Source organism: Uloborus diversus, chromosome 7 (assembly GCF_026930045.1).
Source record: "Uloborus diversus isolate 005 chromosome 7, Udiv.v.3.1, whole genome shotgun sequence".
Taxonomy (NCBI): Eukaryota; Metazoa; Arthropoda; class Arachnida; order Araneae; family Uloboridae; genus Uloborus; species Uloborus diversus.
In genome coordinates this window covers 59,396,869-59,417,005 of record NC_072737.1, presented here as the reverse complement: position 1 = coordinate 59,417,005, position 20,137 = coordinate 59,396,869, and the positions used below count along the sequence as shown (strand labels likewise).

General features: G+C 31.6%; 1 protein-coding gene across 2 annotated transcripts in view; it reads right to left on the bottom strand.

The window, feature by feature from the left end:
- The window catches only part of LOC129225542 (cardioacceleratory peptide receptor-like), a 219,289-nt gene extending 200,960 nt beyond the window's left edge, over positions 1 to 18,329 (bottom strand). For both annotated transcript variants that reach the window (XM_054859983.1, XM_054859984.1), the window contains exon 1: positions 18,088 to 18,329. In XM_054859983.1, coding sequence (XP_054715958.1) covers positions 18,088 to 18,210 — 123 coding nt within the window. In that variant the 5' untranslated portion in view covers positions 18,211 to 18,329. The remainder of the gene's footprint in view (positions 1 to 18,087) is intronic.
- Positions 18,330 to 20,137: the final 1,808 nt, after the last annotated feature.

Below are 20,137 nucleotides of genomic sequence, written 5' to 3'. Positions count from 1 at the left end.
TCTCATTGCTTGTGGTTTGCTATATCTCAAGAACGGATTTCAACGAAAATGGTTCCAAATAGCTGATTCAATTTTGGTGCTAGTAGCTCCAAGGGATCTGGTGCAATAGAGCGTTCATTCTTGTTCATTGTGACTGCTATATCTGAGGAAGTAATGCAATCACTTAGATGAATTTTGGAATGAAACAGTACCTATATGGAAATAGGCGCTGATTCAATTTTGGCGTTTATCGTTCCAAAAGGAAGAGGGTGGCTTGGGTTATCCTTGGCGCGAGTTATACAGCCTAATTAAGTTAACAACATGAAAAATAAATCACATTAAAGTGTTTTCACGTACGATTGCATCGAGAAAATCTTTCACACGATTTAATTATAGCCAACTGACCAGAGAATTCTAAACAATTTAAAATCCGTATCGATTGCTATCTTCTATTTGTGAACAAATAAAATGTTTCTAATTAATTTAAACAAGGCTTTCAAAATTAATTTTATTTTTTGCGTTTTGATCCTTCTTTTGCCAGTATCAAAACTTAGTGTAAGCGATTATACGTAGTACAAGCCAAGAACTCATAAGCAAAAGATAAAAGATAGTTTCATGATGGCCACAACATACTAGTTTACTGATGAGGAACTATTTTTGTTCCAATGTAGAAAAAGTCTTCGCGTTACTATTCTACGAAGCGCAGTCACTGAAAAAGCAGGATTGTTTTATTGCATTAAAAAACTTCATTTACTCACGCTCTTAGTCATTAATATAATGACTGCTAATGCAATAAATCAAATGTCCTCTATGCGTTAAGTATCATATGAGTAGAGATTTGCGCATTCGAACTCCCATAGGAAGCCCTCTACCTCATGAAAGAACTGTTTCGGGTCTAACAATGCTACGTGATTCCGAAAAGTCGTAGCGTCCTTAAGACTTCCTGAAAGTTTCGAGCAACATTTATGGGATATCTCGCAAACATTCCCCCCTCTCTCTCTCCCCCCCCCCTCCAAAAAAGGTACAGCGAGCGGAAAAAGTGAAAATTTGCTCTTGCTTCTTGCATGATTTTATTTGGATCGTGAAATTTTTAAGCAAACTTGCTTTTACAGCTTGACGCGTTTTATTTTTTCTTCACTTATTATTTCATCATTTTAAAGACAGAAAAAAGTGTTTTTTGCTTTTAAGCACTATGCAATACAAAGTGCTAGAAGAAAAGGAAATCTAGCCGTAGCTCAATAGTTCGAAAAGAGCGGAATGGTGAATAAGCTTAAACAATTTTGAAGCAAGAAAATGAAATTGGAGGGGGGGGGGAGGAATGAGCTGATATAAAGAAAAAAAATACAAATGGAAGCTTGATCTAATTGCTAGTCGAATTCAGGAGATCACTTTGGAAACTGCTCTCTTAGGCTGTTGATGTTACCATTACTAATGCGATAAATTTCATTACTGTTTTGAAAGAATGTTATTATTTAAATGTTTGAGTTACCTTGTTTTACATTCATATACAATAATACAAACGCGCTGATTTTGTTTCGAAGGTAAGGGGGTCTGTCTGAGGAAAAGTAGTGTTTTATTACCAGTTTTGGATTTTGTGAGATATATGTTTTACTCATCTCTCAGAAAATGAAATTAAGCTTTAAACTTTAACAGAGAATGTAAGTTTAGTTAGCTGTAAAACTACCTATGCTTTATGAAAAAGCAATATATTTTACATAGTTTCAGCTTTCGTTAAATGTTTTCCTTTAAGTCTCTTAAACCGAAATTTTTTAAAAAATGGATACATATTTTTATCAAGTTAAAATTAAATTTTAATATTTTTCTAAATTTAATGAGTCCTTCACAGAAACTCTATTTTCTACGAGAAGGGGAGTGCGATTTTTATTTTGCCCTAATCGTAACTTGTATTTTAACCTCATCATTCTTAACAGATTCTTTTCATGATCCAAATAAGATAGTGTAGCAATTTTCGGAAGTTGGTAAGCAGCAGCGAGCAGGGCACAGATCCCCCTAGCGTGTATATATATATATATATATATATATATATATATATATATATAGTAAAGAGAGAGAGAGCGATAAGCTAATTTTAATATTTTACAATTTTACAAACGAGAGGTCGGTGACATGCAGAATCTCACGTAACCAAAGGTGTAACTTCGGTGTTACACTAATGTAAATGTCCGTATGCTTCGCAGATGCGTGCCAGGCAACACTAACATGGTTCTAAAGGCTATATGAACGGTCACGTCATAATATTATGCCAATGTCAGATCGCATTAATGTCAATATTGTATTCCCACGCTTTCTGTTCTCGCTACCTTGGACAAACTAAGTGCATTGCAGAACACTAAATTCAGTCATGTTCAGCATATAGAGATCTTGCCGAACTGTTGTGTCCTGGACATGATTGTTTATTAGACATGATGATAAATCCAAGATTTATTTCTCTAAAAGCTTCCAGAGGAGTTAATAAAGCACGTTTATTACTTTTAAAACATTCCAGTGTTATCATTGTCTTTTAGATTAAATAATTGCTTAAAGGCCTGACGAAATTTAATTTAACTAAATATTTCAGCTATTTTATAAACCTTTTTCTTTGTCTTTTTGTTTCCTTTTTTTTTTTTTTTTTTTTTTTCGCTTTTGTCGAATATTTTGGCATAAGAGTAACTTCATTTAGATTTCACTGTACATTTTATTTCTCAACATGCTTGTAACAAAAGCAAATATTTTTAAGACACTAATTTCTTGCAATAAATGTTAGAAACCTTTGGAGAAATTATCTTTAATTAAAGCTTTTGTAATAGAAAATTTTAAGGATTCACGCTTTTTCCTCCTTGTAGTTTAACATTTTATTTTTTTTCTTTTTGCAAATCGATTAGTTTTAGCAAATTAGTTGAAAAACGTTGAGAAAACTGATAAAAAAAGACGGTGTTAACTTTAGTGTTAACTATAAGATTATAACCCCTACAGCAATTTTTAAACGGTTATTTCGCTCTTTATTTATTTATTTATTTATTTATTTAAATAAATTATTGAAACAAACTGAACTGTAAATTTTTAAACAATTATCTATTGATTTTATTTATTAATTTGGTTTGAATAGACTTCATCCAAATGGAATAGTTTTTAAGAGCAGGAAAGATAAGTTTATGACCTTTAACCTAATTTTAAGAAAAACTTTTACTTAAAAACATAAATCATTAAGCACAACAGATGTAATTAATTGCAGCAAAGACAGATGTCAAGTATGGCAACAAACACTCGACAGGGTACTTTTAAAGGAATTTTTTCAATGTTAGAGTGTCATTGGTTGGAAGGCTTTGCGGCCCTAATGAAAAAATCGATAATGGCTAAAACAAACAGCATTATTAATAAATGTTTTCCTTTTTCTGCGAATGTGTACGAAACGATTAAATTGGATTTCTTGGGATCACAATAATAACTTAAAAACTTTTCTGTATTCGTGAGAAAAACTGACACAATTCCGTAATCTCTCTAGTTTTAAATTCTACAAATCTGAGGCTTAAAAGGATTTATATCCAGAAAGTCTTCGAAAATGTAAACGTACCTTAATCAACTTCTTTTTGCGATATTTTATTTATTTTTTTTTTTTTTTGTAAATAAAAGAAACAAATCGCGAAACGCGGAAGAAATAAATCAAAATTTTGGAATAAAAGTTAAAACTTTATAAAGATAACAAAGCAATAAAAATACAAAAAAAAAGCTTTTTTTTTTCAATTAAACGTTGACTTGAAAATATTGTCATTGATACTAAAAGAAGCCGCGAAAAGATGCAGTACAAGTTTTAAGAAAACTTACTGTAATACAACTTTTAATCCATAGTTCATTTTTACTTCATTTTGCAATGTGAAGGAGGTAGTGCATGGGCCATTTACCTCTTAGAATGTAGCATACATTTTTATTTTAATGTCCCGTGAATAAATATTAACAGGTTGTTTATGATCTTTTTACATATGTATGTACGTAAAAACATTTGAGCAACTAAAATATTTATTTCGACCTTCTCCGAATCCATTTTGATTAGTTTTGTCGTAAGGTTTGTACGCTTGTATTTGTCATACGATCGCATAGTTAAAAGTTGGCTGATTAAAATACGTTGAAGCTTTGTTTGAAGAACCTATCATCAAGTTATGAATCTAGTATTTTTGATTCCACTCGGACATCTGTTTGATCGTTTGTACGTAATGGAGGGTGGCCCAAGCGGGTAACGAAGAACGCTCGAAAACTGTAATTTTTGTATTTTTATCGCAAAAGTTTCGGATTTATTTCCTAGCAGGGTTCTTGACCTACAAAAAAAAAAGTGATTTCTGTGTTATTTCAAACCCAATATTTATTTATTATCAAACGTTACAAACACTCGAAAAACCCGCTTAGTCTTACCAGGGGCCCAAAGCGGTAAGCTTAACTAATTGTGATTTAGTACATTTTCCAATCAAATATGAAGTTATGAATGATTAAATTAGTTGACTGCTATTTTAAAAACTATATATATTAAAAATTTATACTTATCCTATTTAAAGTCAGCACATTTGTTCATAAAACATAGAGAAATAGCTGATTAAATTAAAAATAACTATTTAAAGTTATCTTTATTCTATTGAAATAGAAAATCTAAGTCAGCACACGTGTCAAGATTATAAATAAATATATGATTAAATCCTATACCCGCTTTGCCCTAAGTCCCCTTTTTTATTTCAATAGTTATAACCCTAAATTTAAAAAAGAAAGAAATTAAATGACCATCGTAGTTTGTAGGTCGATGGTGTCAGAATAAAGTAATGTTATTGATACTTAAAAAAATAAACTGGTCCTCGGCTATTCACAAGTTACATGCCACCAGTCTTTTATTATATATGTATCATTTTTCTTATATAATAAAAGACTGGTGGCTGCCATTCCGCTTGGCTGCTTCTTCGCTGTGACTGATTGAAACTCGGGGATTTTTGAGTAAGCAAGACATGCACAGACATCGCAGCTTGCATACCATGCTGCGGCACAAAATGCCTACCCGCTTTGGGCCACCCTGCCCTATCTCTTAGCTTTTACCTGACGTCTTTACATCCGAAAACTCACAGCTTTGAATTTAAAAAGGGGTTCCTGGAAACCCCGAAAGATGTGTATTCAGAAATCTGTTTATTTGTGCTAAAAAATATTGGGTATTTCCTGTTGCTGAATGTACGTGTATATGGATTACTTATTTGGTCATTGCGCTTGTATTACTAATAAACGTTTAGCAGTTGAAAGTTGAGATTTTGTACGAGGGACCTACATGACATTTTCTCATTTTGCCCTTGATTCGCAGTCTTTTTAAGTTCATTTTTCAACGCATATGATTCCTCTCACAGTATTCTGCAGACGTTTATCTTAGAAATTTGAAATTTCGTATATAGTATCTAGACGGAGTCTAGTTGTGCATCTCCTTTTTTGACTGTAAACAAATGATATAAATAAGTCTATTTCATATTTGTTGCAAAACAACATTCGTTTCATGTCGTTTTTGGCATCAAAAATATTTTAGTCTAAGGTATCACTCAATATATCGTATTAGCCACATAAGTAGTTAGCAGTATTTGGAAACTGTTGGCGACACACCACTTTCCGATAACTTTTGTTACTTGATTGTAAGCAGTGAAAGAAATTTTTCGTCGCTAAAAATGTAAGTGATGCCTACGGAAAGCAGTTTTTCATTCACAGAAAAAAATATATATAATGTGGTTTTCATAGCATATTTTGAAGTAACAATCATATTTAAGCACAGTATTTTTAATAGTGAACAACAAAGTTAAAAAATTCGTGCTCTATTCATAAATAAAACATACTTGACTTTGCATATGTTTCTCTTTTTTTTAAGAGACTCAATGTTTTACTGATGAAAATTTAACTTTGTTCGACTTCTGAAAAAGTTTTATAAACACTAAATATATTCGTATACACAACATTAATTTATAAGAACTTCTGATAAGTCATTGAACCTTAAAAAAAAACGCTAAACAAATTAAACAACTCGGCTGCTGAAATCTGCTCATTGCATTGGAGACAACTCCTTATTAAATACTTAAACACCAGTTCCCTTTCATAACTGCACTCTCTTCCGATTGTGTGGGAGCACTGAATTTCGGAAGTTTACGCCATTATCCCACTTCCCTCAAATACACACGCTATAAAACACACGGCCATTGTGTTTCCTGAATACAGGGAGAAAAGCGAGAGACAGCACGTCATTCTTTTCGAACTCGAACCATGACCCTGCGTCTTTAGATCACATACAAATGCTTTTCACCAGAGATAGGCTAATAAGTTTGATTCACTTCCGTATGTATATATCATGTAGTCTGTGATCAAATGACCCATTCGAATGGGGAATGCCGGAAAGGTTTTTTTTTTTTTTAAGCTCTCGGGATGATTACATGGGTATTTGTTCACGATTAAAAATGTTTATGTAAATGTAATAACATAACAAACTGTATGCAAGGATAGATGTATCTAAAAATATAGCGTTTTTTACATTTTCGTCAGATTTTGGCAAGTTTAAAAAAGGACGAGATATTTTTTTATTTTTCGTCAATATTTTATTCATTTATTTTTTTCTATTTTTGTTTATTTATATATTTATTTGTTAAAAAATATTTATTTATTTATTTCTATTTTTGTTTGTTTAGTTTTTCTAATTTTATTATTTTATTGTTTATTTATTTATTTTTAAATTCAATATTTATTTCTTATATGTATGGGATTTTTTCATATTTTTTTATGGAACTCATATTACAATTACAAAAATTTTTGGTCAGGTTAAAAAAAGTTCTTTCGTTTGAGTTCCTTAAAACCTAAAGGCTTTTCAAAAATTGAAAATAAAATAACTTTCTATAATTTACTAATATAAACATAGTCTGTTTTTTAGGCTAAAGAAGTAACATTATGAGTGTATTGAAATTTTATGTAAAATTGTTCTCAAAATTTCCTTGCTACAAAAATCAATCATTACATTAAATTGAAGCTCTATGGTTGATACTTCCTCGTAACACTGTCTAAGCTCCAGCTAGAGGGCGGATCAATGCAACGGTATGACACCATACGTGTCAAACCGTTGGCGCGTTGAACACGTTGTTTCAAGTCATCGAAGATTACCAGAAGAGAACAATTTGCAATAGCCCCACTTCATATTGGTCGTACCAGATTTACACAATCATCGTTTTCCCGAAAACCAGCTTCAATATGCAACACATGTAATGTCAATCTGACAGTGCTGCATATTCTCCATGATTGTCATAGCTTTAATCATATTTGTTTTACATTCTTCAATTATTTTCATCCATCGTTTAAACAATCGTTAGGGGACACATCCCAACTTAAATTGTTCCAGTTCCTTGAAGAAATATACGTTCTGTCCTCAATTTAGTGTATTAGTATTGTTTTTGATCAATTTTCAGGATCTCGGGTGATTCAGGTCTGTCCTTGAAGCATTTCTGTTCTTCAATTTTCTGCTCCACAGAAAAAAATCTGTTTCTTTTCTTTTTTTTTTAAATCTCTATAATATTCTTCTTTCAAGTTTGTAGATTTTATGATTTTAACTCTCAACAATTTCACATATGTCTCTTGATAACTAATTTTCACCAAATTGTCATGTATTTTTAGTGAAATGTTTATTTTATGTGTCAGACCGTAATCATTTTCATGTCGTGAGATTTCGAAAACATTAATGAAATAATTAAAATTTTGAAATACTATGATCTCGTGATATAAACTATTACGGAAATAATGGTGTATCTATTAGTACACTGACAGACGCGCAGCTTTGCTCTAAAGTGCAGAGCATATAAAAAAAGATATTTTTAGTTGTTCTTTTGGAATTTGTAAACTATATTTATTACTTTTGCATTTATTTACTTATTTTTACCGTTGAGTAATCAAATTACGCATACTTAATCTTTTTACTTGAAATGTATTTGCCAAAAGTGATTGACAGAAACCATAAATTATTTTTACAAATTAAATATTTTTGACGGCGAGAAAGATATATTTTGTAAGAGTAAAATAGCATGGCAAAATATTTTCTCTATGCAATTTAGGAAATATGAAAAAATAAAACTTATCTTGGACATATATTAGATGAATTGCTCTAAAGTGATAGATGACTCTAGTATAAACGAAGAGTTGTCAAGAGATTTATGTTTTTGGAACATTGCGAAAATGTCTTATTTATTGCGTTTCGTTAGAAAGAGATTAAAACTGTAGAAGAAGCAAAATTTTCACATTAAAGTAAAACTTTGACAGTTGGCGTAACTTAATTGAGCAATTTAAAGCATTCAGTTTGGAATTCTTTTGAAACATTTTAGACGTTCCATATAGACTTCTTCATAGAAACAACCAATTCATTCTAAACGAAATCAATTTATCCTCATTCTTCAAATCCCTTATAAAGGGCTTCAAGAGGTTAAAAGAGCTTTTAAGGACTTAGGATTAAATTTTTTATATGGGGGGGGGGACTCTTTCTCAGAGAACTCTTCGAATCTTTTAGTTTAAGCATTTTATTTGAACAAGAAAAAGTCTAACTAGATTTGTGGAAGAACACTTCGCTTTTAAGTACAAGACACCGAACCCGGTAAAGGAGAATGTGTTTAACTGCTAAATTCAGCGTGGGTGTTTATAGTGTGATAGTTATGAATTTATTTTATTAACTTTTTTTTTTTTTTTTGCAACAGTCAAAAATTGTCCCGCCTCTTTTTGGCACTAAATTTAAGAAGAGGGGATATGAAAGATTAATATATACCTTTTTGTATCTGTCGAATATGCGTAAAAAAAGATATTTGTAAAAATGTTTATTTTTTCCCCCTTACTCCATCTTTGAGCGAAGTTTTGACGTATTATTCCCATATTGCGAACAGAATTTATCACTAGTTTTTAACTATTAATCAAAAATTTTAATTTTTTAACCTTTAAATAAACTTTAATCAAACTATATAAATTAAGTATAACGCCTGTAACTAACGGCCAATGGAATGAAACAACTAGGTTCAGTGGTGTAATTTTGTTTAGTTGGATAACATTTTGGATCACACAAGAACAAAAATGCTTTTTTTTTTTTTTGAAATTAAGTTTTTTTTTTCCTTTCTTATTTTAGGGTTCAACTTTATTTTTTTACTTTTCACACTTTTCTCTTTTTTTATTTTCAATTCAATTACGTTGTAAGTGCGTTTTTGATCACTGCTTTCGGTTTCATTTAATCTTTTACATGTTTTGCCATTTTGACTCAGATTTTTTTTCTACTATTCGAGTTATGAAATCTGGGACAACATTCATTTTAATTAAATATTATTTCTTTTTTAATTTTATTTTTAAGAGAAACTTTCTAAAATTTCATATTCCAGGGTCCAAAAAAAAAAAAAAAAAAAAAGAACAATTCCGTGCTCTCTAATCGAAATATACAATTTCAAAATCAAAATTTAAAAAGTTTGGACAATAATTCTTTTTTAAAAGCGAGAAAAAAATGTATTTGTATTTTGCATCTAAGATTAACAGTCTTGTTACTTGTAAAGAAAAGATCTAAATTACAAAGAAATAGCAAGGGACACAAAGTACAAAAGTTCGAATTTCCACCACAAGTTACTGGTAAATTAACTGCTTCCTTTACCTTCTCTAAAGCATGACAGGCAATCTAAAAATTATAATAAAGAAATCGTAAATAAAAATGGTCAAAGGATCCTTTAAATTAATGAAAAAGAAAATACAATTCTGTAATAGCGATATTCCATAATTTTTGCTCCACTGAAAACAAACTGTTTACTTCTCAAAATGCACATAAATATTTATGTGTATTGAATAAACGAAAAAAAAAAAACGTAAAACGTACCATTGAAAAGGAAAAGCGCAATTTATTCATTCGCAAGGAAATGATTGCTTTTAGTCTCCGGGGTATACATGCGTGATATTCCAACCCTTTATTTAATTCTTTGTATGAAATTGAAAAATTTTTGCTTTTAACTAATAAGGGACGTTCCAAACTAAAAATACATTTTTAAATTTAAAAGTCGTAAGAAAAACCCAGCAAAGAATACTTTTATTATTTTTGCAACTAATGAAATAGTGTGGAAAAGATTTCAGAGGAAGGGGTACTGATATTTTTAAACATAAGAACTCTGCAGTAAAATGCGGTTGAAGTTTATAACTTTATATCATACAAAAACTTGCTAAATTTTCTAACTACTTTTAAGTTAATTTCAGAATAATTAGCATACTAAGTTTTAACTCACCAGAAAATATCTTGGAATAGTTATCGTTAAATTTCTGATTAATTATTCTGAAGTGACTAACAAGTGAAGTCTGACCGCGAAGAGTTGATCCTTCGCTCCGTCTTGTGTCAGAAGTGTCCATTTTCATAAAGGGGCGATATGGAGAGGAAAGATGAAGAACGGAGTTGGCAAGTCCGTTATTGACTTTACAGCTTGAATACGTCACCTTGAAATTTAAGAAATTAGCCAAGTAGGTGAACCATTTCAATTTTGTGCGGTTAAGGCAGATGTCTCATTGAGCAGGTTACATCCTACGTAAGTAGGAAGGTCTTGGTTTAACCTATTTCAGCAGCGATTGGTCAGAGAAAACAACGCCTCCTATAATTAATTTTAATAGAAAACTGGCGATAGTATGGTTGCAATTAAGAACGCACAGTATGTCACTTTTACTTTTCGCTAATTCAGTACAGTGTTTGCTGAAACATAAACCTTTCCGGTCCAACTTATCACATAACGAAAATATACTAGCACATTTTTTTTTTTTTCATATTGGCCAAATGTTGCTAAGCTCCAAAATACTTTTACACATCCTTTCCTCCTTCTCTACCTATTTTAAGGAATGGACTCGTTTTCTTAAACGATTGAAAAAAGTCATTTGTTCACTATTATTTGTTCATATATAAACTAAATTATACAGTAAAAGAAAACAGAGAAAATTTAAATCGCATAAAGTTTTTTCAGAAATGCAGACACGTGTTTCGGGGTTTTAAGAAACCGTCTTTTCAAATCAGCAAATGTGTGGGATTTAATGCTTTATTTTGTTTTTCTTTCTGTCCCGTAGGGTGGTTTAAAAAATTGATGCAAAAAAAAAAAAGTTTTCTCCTAAATAACAGGACACCCCTCAATATTTTTTAGACTTGTTGATAGTAAAATACTGGAAGAATTTTAGCTTTCTATTTCAACTGAAAGAGGGTGCTCAACTCCCTCCCCTGAACTTCATACGTCCGGGGGGGGGGGCTTAAAAATGCATTGAACTGAAAAAACAATGCTACATATTATTATATCCACTAGCAATATGAATATACATTGCAATAAATAAATATTTACAGAAAAGTAGCCGGGGAAATTAAATTTTTCTAAAATTGTGGCATTTTTTATGCTACGGCTTATATTAAATTGAGGGGTCACTGAGCACCCTTTTAAAATTTGAGTAAGAAGCTAAAACTTTTACAGCATAATACTATTAGATAGTCTAAAAAAACGGGGGTTTCCTGGACTCTAGCTGAAAAAAAGTTTTTTGAACCACCCTAATGTCACACCTAAAAAATTTCAAATTTAAAAAACTAATAGAACAATAACTATTCGGAACTTACTAGTGTACTTAATTTCATTAGTAAAATTTATTTTCAGAACTAAATATTTTATTCTAGTTTCAAGGAATATATTTTTCGTATATGATGGCCAGTGTTGGTAGTTGCAAGCAATGGCATCATTTTGAACTCAAAAATCTCATTAAGATATCCGTGACGGTAGAAAAAAACTCTCATGAAGTTGAAAAATATTAATACATTCCAAGGGAACCAACAGGGGAGACCTTTGAAGAAATGTATGAGGGTTGATCCAAAAGTAAGGTTCCCGTCAATTTTAAAAATATACAGCACTGTCTATTCTCATTAAAATTTACATCGATGGAAAAAAAAAAAAGTTTCTCAATTTTTATACATAATCGCTATCTTTTTCTGTGCATTATTGTCGAAAGTGCCCTAACTTCTGTATATAGTGTCACAGAATTCCGCCGCCAACCTGTTGATAAAGCGTTTTACCCCTTTTTTGACTTTGGCGTCGCTCCGGAAACGATGGCCATCAAAGTGTTCCTTAAACTTAGGAAACAAGTGGTAATCATTAGAATCGAGCTCCGAACTGCAATCAAAAACGGAGTAGTTTGTTGACTGTTATGACCCGCTCTGGCGGTTGAATTCTGTGACACTCGATGCAGAAGTTAGAACACCGTCGACAATAATGCTCAGAAAAAGATGGCGTTTATGTATAAAAATAAAGAAATGTTTTTTATTTCCAACGATGTAAATTTCAATGAGAATAGACAGTGCTGTATATTTGTAAAATTGATTGGAACCTTACTTTTGGATCGACCCTCGTAGAAGTAATGCGTTTAAAAGCACTGCTTTAAAGGAAAAAAAATTATTTCTTCATATGTATCGGTTCTCTCACACAAAAAATTTCGAAGCAAAAAAAGTAGCCAAAACAACAGTCAATAACCGCAACTAAAAATCCTACCAAAAAGAAACTCTGACTTTCATTATCTGCTTCAGTCATGAAAAAATGCACTTTCACTGAATCTCCAATTTTGGAAAAGGACAATTTTACAAAAAATGACATTTTTTTGTTAAAATTATTTTATTTTTAACTAATTTTATTGAAATAGTTCTATAAACTACTATCTGCGTCGTCACCCGGCATTGAACGGGCTGCCTCAGAAATGAAAGTGAGATCATGTTGCACATGTTCAGCTCTCCGGCTTGAATAAAAAATCAAAAAAATAGGGTAAAACCTCAATTCCCAATAATGCCAACAGTTCCTAAAAAACCTTATTAGGACATTAGTTTCTATAAATTACTAGTCGATTGAAGACATTTTTTCCTAAAAAAATAGGACACCAGTTCTGAAAGAAATTCAACTTTGCCTCTGAAAATCCCAATCCATACAATCCATATCTAAATGTGCTGCGTGGGTTACCTCAATTGTTACCCCGTTCCTTGACAGAGAAGGAAATTGAAGAGAAATTAAAATTTTCTCCTAAATACAACAATTCTAAAATATCAACAACAAAACCTATGAATCTTCATTGAAAAGAAGGACTTCAGTCTGCAATAAGGGGAACTGACAAAAATTATCGTTACCAAAAAGGCCTTAATATGAAAAAAAAAAACCTTATTAGCCTGAAACAACAATTCCTAAAAACTGCAATTAGATAGAGGACAAGGATTCATAAATAAAATGAACGGTCCAGGTTCCGTTAGAAACTTTATGAATTCATAAAGACGATCATTTAAAATGTTTGTCAGAACAAAGGCAACAGTTCTAAAAAATCCAATTACAATGAGATAATAGTCCCTAAAACTCTCCTTTAGAAAAAGAAAAAACTTTCCTGAAATTCTTCATCGGAATAAGAAGATTGTTCTATAAAACCCCTGACATAAAAAATGTATCAGCTTTCCAATAGCGTCAACCGTAGCTTTGGAAATCCTTCTTGGATAACAAAAAAAGTTTTAAAATCAAAATCCACATTAGCTTACTATTCTTAAAAGACATTAAAACACTAAATGTCAGGTCCCGATCAGATTACTTGTAACAGAATGAAAATTTTTGTTATGAATTTAAAATCAACGTTTTAACAAACGTCTCTAGGCTGCACAAGCAAATAAATCGACGTGAAATAACAAAAAAGAAAAAAATCAAAAGTATAAGTCCTCCACTATCGGAGAAGACTGAAAACAGTTGAAGAATTTTATTTGTCCATATTTCTGCGAAAACGGAATGGATTCAAATGTCAAATTTTAAAGATTTTTTCCTTATTTAAAATTCTTATAACCTTTTCCTCGCTAATTAAGGCCCTCTATTCCTTTGGACCGTAGAAAAAATTTCTTCTAAGGTGGTTTTTTTCTGCGCTTTTCAAAGAAACTAAAATAAAAACGGTACAATAATTATTTCCAATAGAAATATCCTTTTTTTTTAATCCTAAATTTGAATTTTAAGTTAAAAAAGAACTATTCATCATTTTTTTTTAAAACTCTGTGTAAACCTTCTCAGCACTAACCAAGACAAACTGAGAATTTTAACGAAGTTGGTCCAGTAGTTTCCTAGTTTACTCCGGATATACTCATTTGAAGTTTATGTTTTTTATATAAAGATTAACAATATATCTACAAACATTCATGTTTGTTTTTATCAACGGTCAAAAGTCTCGTGCAGTCTCATATCCACAATTATATTACGGTTTTTAAGTTCAGCCTTAAAATTAATTTATGAAGCTGTTTAACAAAAAAAAAAAAAAAAAAAAAAATATATATATATATATATATATATATATATATATATATATATATATATATATATATATATATATATATATATATATATATATATATATATATATATATATATATATATATATATATATATATATATATATATAATTATTAGTGTCCATTTATGTTTTTGGCAACGAAACGTTAGTATGCGGGTGACGCAAAGCCATAATTTTACTCCCAACCAAAAATCTCCTCACTTTTAGAAAAGGAGTGAGCACTTCACAAAAAAAGCGCTATTTTATTGGGAAGATCAACTATGTAATTAGTACAAAAAAAAGGAGAATTATCCCTTCATACAGTCAGTTGAATCATAAATGAAACCTTAATACTAATTGCAGGGCTTGGCATATATCTACTTGTTGGCGTAAGTGCAATTTGCGAATAAGAAAGTAAGAAGGGAAGCAGAAAAAACTAATTAGATAAATATTGTTGCTGAATCAAATCTCAAATTGGCGATAACAATTAATTTTAAGCATTTGTAAAGTCAATTTCATGGTATAGGAAAAATCATTCCGGAATGTTTGCGCATTTTCCAAACTTTAAGTATAATATTCCCCCACCAAGAGCCTGAGGCGCTGAGGTGTTGTGAGCAGTGTTATCTGATTAAGGATTTAAATTAGAGTGTGCAATTTGGTTGTAAGTGACATTTTCTATGAAGACATGCTATTAAGGCAAAAAATGATTGCTTACAGTACAATAACGGACATTAAATTTTCTTGTGTGTGTGTGTGTGTTAAAATTTAATCATGGATCAAGTCGTGCACTGCAAAAAATTGCGTTTCAACTTTTGAACATAATTTCTGAACTAGATAATTTCAAACGATTTTATTGAACATGCTTTTTACTCCAACAAACTCATTACAAATAAGGGAGTAACCAACTTTTGATTTTCCAAGGGGCCTTTAATGAGGGGAGAGGGTTTGGTGACGTTATAAGTGCGATACGAGGATCAGGGACAGATGCTAAGAAGTTTGAGTCTCTTCAACGAAGTTTGAAGTTTACTTTGGCAGCTTAAAGATGGAAAGGTCATGAGAGTCATGACCCTCATGCTCCCCCCCCCCCCTCCCTTCCCTTCTGCAACCACTCTCGATTCCAAATTTACAGTGTAAAAAATTCCGAAACGTTTCTTATTATTTCCGTGTAACGTTGCGGGAATTCACGGGTTTTCCCCTATTTCCATATAAAATCAAGTAACTTTGCAAAAAAGTTTCCTGAATTGCTCCAAGTTGCACGGATGCAGATTCCGCACTGGCGTGAAAAATATTTTTAGCTACTAGTTTAAAGATTCACTGAGTGTATATTTTTGTGCATAGTCTTTAACTCAAGTACGGTTCGTCCGGGATGACTAAGCTCCCAATGAAATCCAATTAGTCTCTGGATAGCTGCAGTTTTGCAAAATAAGTACTGCAGGCAAGGGATATGATTGGTTCTTATTTGTAATTCTGCCTTAGCGCTTTAGCCTTGGTTGCATTGATGCTTTTTGAGCTTACTTAGTAAGTCTGGAAGATTTTAATTAATTGTATTATAACTACCGAATTTCTCTTAAAGGGACTAGGCTGCCTTTAACTATTCTTCTGAAAGATTCAAGGCTAATTTCAGGAAGGCTACTGGTTTTTAGGGGGAAAAGTTCCTGATTTTTGCAAGATATGTTACTGGCAGAAACTGGGCATATCAGCTGCCCATTAATTTCTAAGAACGTTTCTGAATTGTTTTTACAGTGTACTATTTGAAGCGTGAATAAATTTGATACAACACCGTAATACAGTGGCAGCATTCTTCACTTTGTGTAACTTTATTCCGACGGTTAGCTTCCACCATAGCGATCGAGTAACTTAACTGATGAAACTGGTGCAACGTTATGCGTGTACACCAGTTTTATTAGTTTAGTTACTACATTGCTATGGAGGCAGCTAAGCTGCCAGCGCTTTTACTCATTTACTCATTTTTTTAGTGAATATGAATTGACCAAAGAAGGATTTTTATTTTTTGCAATAGTTTAATGTGTGCACGTAAAAATGCTTTTGTATTTAGAATGAATTAAAAAATGAAAAAAAATAAAAACAAGTAAAACACAGGATTACTTTCTGAGAGTGCACTTTCATCTCAGATCGATAGAGAGCAATTCCACCGTCACGTGCGGGACGAAAATACGCTTAAATTTCATTAACATTTCGTCATATCTCTTATCATTTTAATAAAGCAGGGGTAAGCGATTATTTAATCTTCACATTTGATACAAAGATGCTCTTGACAATTATATTTTTATCAAACAATTTTTTTTATTTAAAATAAAATTTATTTTCATGCGTCACGTGCGGGACATCCAAAGTCAAACTCTGGTAACTTGCTTATGAATAAGCTAATACTTTTGCTGTATTAATACAGCAATGACGAAAAAAAATGTAGATTTTGAAAGCTATGGTTAAAACATAAAGGAAACATATCTCATTAGTTCAGAAATAATTATTTAAACCATTGAAAAAAATATGCTTTTACCCACTCCATTGAAAATGGTCGTTTTGTCCCGTACGTAACGGTTCCTATATTTCATGAAAAACAAATAATTTTTGAAGAAAGGTTTTGCTTAAGAAGTCACACATGTGTTTGTGATCTCTTAAGCAACAAAATTTCTTCATCATCCCTTTAAATTATTATTTTTTATGAAGCGTCACGTACGGTACAAAATTATCGTTTTCCGTGGAATGGCCCTAGACGTTTGAAGCAGAAAACTAAAGGACAGCTGAAATTGCAATCCAGTTACTTACATAAAACGGTAATCTAAGAAAACAAAATGTATCCGGAATAATCAAACCAGAACAAATCCAATGAGGATTGAAGGCAAAGGTTGAGTATTTAGCTGAAAGTTACTTTCTACTTAGCTGGATGTGATGATAAGGCTGTCGGCAGATCGCATAAAATCGATTGTTTTTTTAATTTAGGAATCGCGTTACTACTTGTTTTAAACTTCAGTTTTTAATTGGATAAAAATATTTTGCCTTTTAATTTCCTGTAAGTAGTATATAACAATAAATTTCTGACCAGCTGTTTAATAAAAAAAAGACAGAAAAAATAATTAAAATACATATAATTGAATATTTAATTATATTATTCATAATTATCAATAAATTTCAACTGTTTGTACACAAATGATAATTATAAAAACTTAGTCCTTTTTAAACTTATAATACCTTACACTAATATATTAATATTACGAAGAGGGTGAGGGAACTGTTCACATGTCCCCCTAAATATTGTGCTCACAAGTGCCCCATCATTTATCTTGGAACTAACTAACAAAATAAAAGAATTCTGTATTTAATAAAATTGTTTAAACATTGTCATAAATATACATAAATGTGCATATAATGGTTTGCAATAATTTAAAATGTATTTTCAAGTGAAAAAAAGTGATAAAAGTATGTACAACAATTGTTAAAACACCCCCTCTATATTTTATTGAATGATGAATTTTACTGATGCATGTCTTTTACGTGGGCCAATTTCTTACTCATATGGTTTGAGACATTACTAAACCAAGAAGCTCTTCTTTAATCACGCGAATAATTCAACACGTACTTTCTAATAATGGATTTATTTAATAGTACAACCAAGTATTCAAAATGAAATTAACAAAAATTAACCAGATATTTTCCCTCTAAATTAACAAAACAAATCATAATACTACTCTACATGACGTAAATAAAGCACAAAACAAAAGCGTATAAGAAAAGTTAGGTAATAATTCTTACCTGGTAAAAATAGTAAAACTGGATCCCATCTTCATATAACGTGTCATTTAGTGAGGATAAGTTAAAAGGTTCGGTGCTATTATCAGGCTCATATTCAAATGTCGCGTCGAGAAAGTTATCCATGATGATATGTGGAAGCAGAAATGAAATTCCTCTCTAATTATGCAAGGTTCTCATTATGCAAGGAAAAAACACAACACCGGAAAAGTTCCTAAAATACAAATGCCATCAATGACTGGAACATTCGCAAGCGAGCCATAAATACTGGTTTGAGGATATATATTATTATATTTGACTAGATTTGTTATGAAATGAAAGAAATAACACGGAAGCGACTTCACATTGTTTAAAATATGCGCTTGAAAGAGTTATACTTTGCTCAATGATGTTGTCCTTTCGGCGATTGGCTAACACTTTTACACCTGCAGCAGCGTACACAGTTCTTCATATTGTGCAATTATGTCCGTCTTGCGTGAATGTCGTCTTTTGTTTTAAAATGCGTTTTCTGGCAACTCATTTTCAGTAGACGATATTCCATAACTTTAAGTACAGGAAGTTCTGTGCTTTTAAGATTTATTATTTACACAAAACGCTTCTGATTGGTTTGTGCGCTTATTAAGAAGTTTAAAATTCATTTTAAAATTGATATAACACGTAGAATCAGCATTGTAAATATCTTTTACAATTATTTGATGGCATTTTTAAGTTATCTTCTTGTTGTATTCACTTGAGAACATTTTGAATTATTTTACAGGAAAAAAGTTAAGTTGTTTATAACAAATTGAAATAATAAATATGACAAAAAAAAAAAATCGCCAACGAAATAAAAATTTAAATAGTACTTTTTTACGCTGAAATCAAGTCAATGGATTGCGAAGAGCTTGAAACTTTTTTTTTCCTTCTCTTAAACCACAAAAAAGATTGTTTTTGTTTACGAGAAAAAGCTCGAAAGAGTCAACAAGAAAGTATTGCAACTTTCCAAAACTTTCTGTGGAGCACGCGGAAAGAACGAAACTCGGCGGAATTCAGTTCAGAACAGAACTGAACGGAGTACCGCGTTCTCAGATGCTTTTGGATGGGAGATGCTGTAACCATGGAAACCACAATGTTGTCACGGTGTCTGGCGTATCCGATTCGCCGCTTCCAAAACGCCTCCCTGTGACGTGGGAGTTGCGTCACAGAAGGTTTATTTCTTGCGATATTTTTTTACGATTGTTTCTCCGAGAAGATGACTTTGTTCGCTATAATTTTTACACGCAATCCGGCGGAGATCCAAGACGCTGTTTTGAAGTTATCTGGATTATAATAATAGAAACAGAAATTGGAGGTGTGGGAAAACTTTGAACTTTTGAAAGTAACATTAAAGTGACGTTTGTAGTTTTTGGCAGATTTTAAAAGTCTCATTTCTATTTTGCATTTTAGAAAATTCAAGCAAGGTTTAAAAGATAGCTTCACTATATGTTTTTATCAATGGTGTTGTTTCCTTCAGTACTACTTTTAGTCACTGAAATTGAAAGAATGAGTAAAAAAAAATAACATGGACCCAGAAAATACTTTCATTTTCTCAACAGTTATTTTTAAATTAATTTTTTTAAATGTCCGATTTTGAAAACAAGGCGTGGTCTTTATGACGTCACAAATGATGCAGTTTGGCGCATCTTTCTACCACGTTTCCACGTTACGATAATGAAGAAGCGAATTAAATATTGCGCTTTACGCTTGCTATCAACCATATCGTTGCCAATACACAGGGGCGTAGATAAGGGGGGGGTTTTGGGGACAACCCCCCCCCCCCCGAAACGTTAGTCTCAAAAAAAAAAAAGAAGAGGGAAGAGAGAGAAAGAAAAAGAAAAAAAAATCAAAACAACTTTTTTCAGAGTAACAAAGGTCAAAAATTCACTTCGCTCCCCCCCCCCCTATGCCATTGAAAATCTGCTCCATGTGTGACCCTCAAGCATAAAGACGTCTCCCTCTGCTGCGACAATTTTTTGATAATTGAGTGAAATTTGACACTTTGCTTTAGAAATGAGATTGATTTGTTAAATCCACG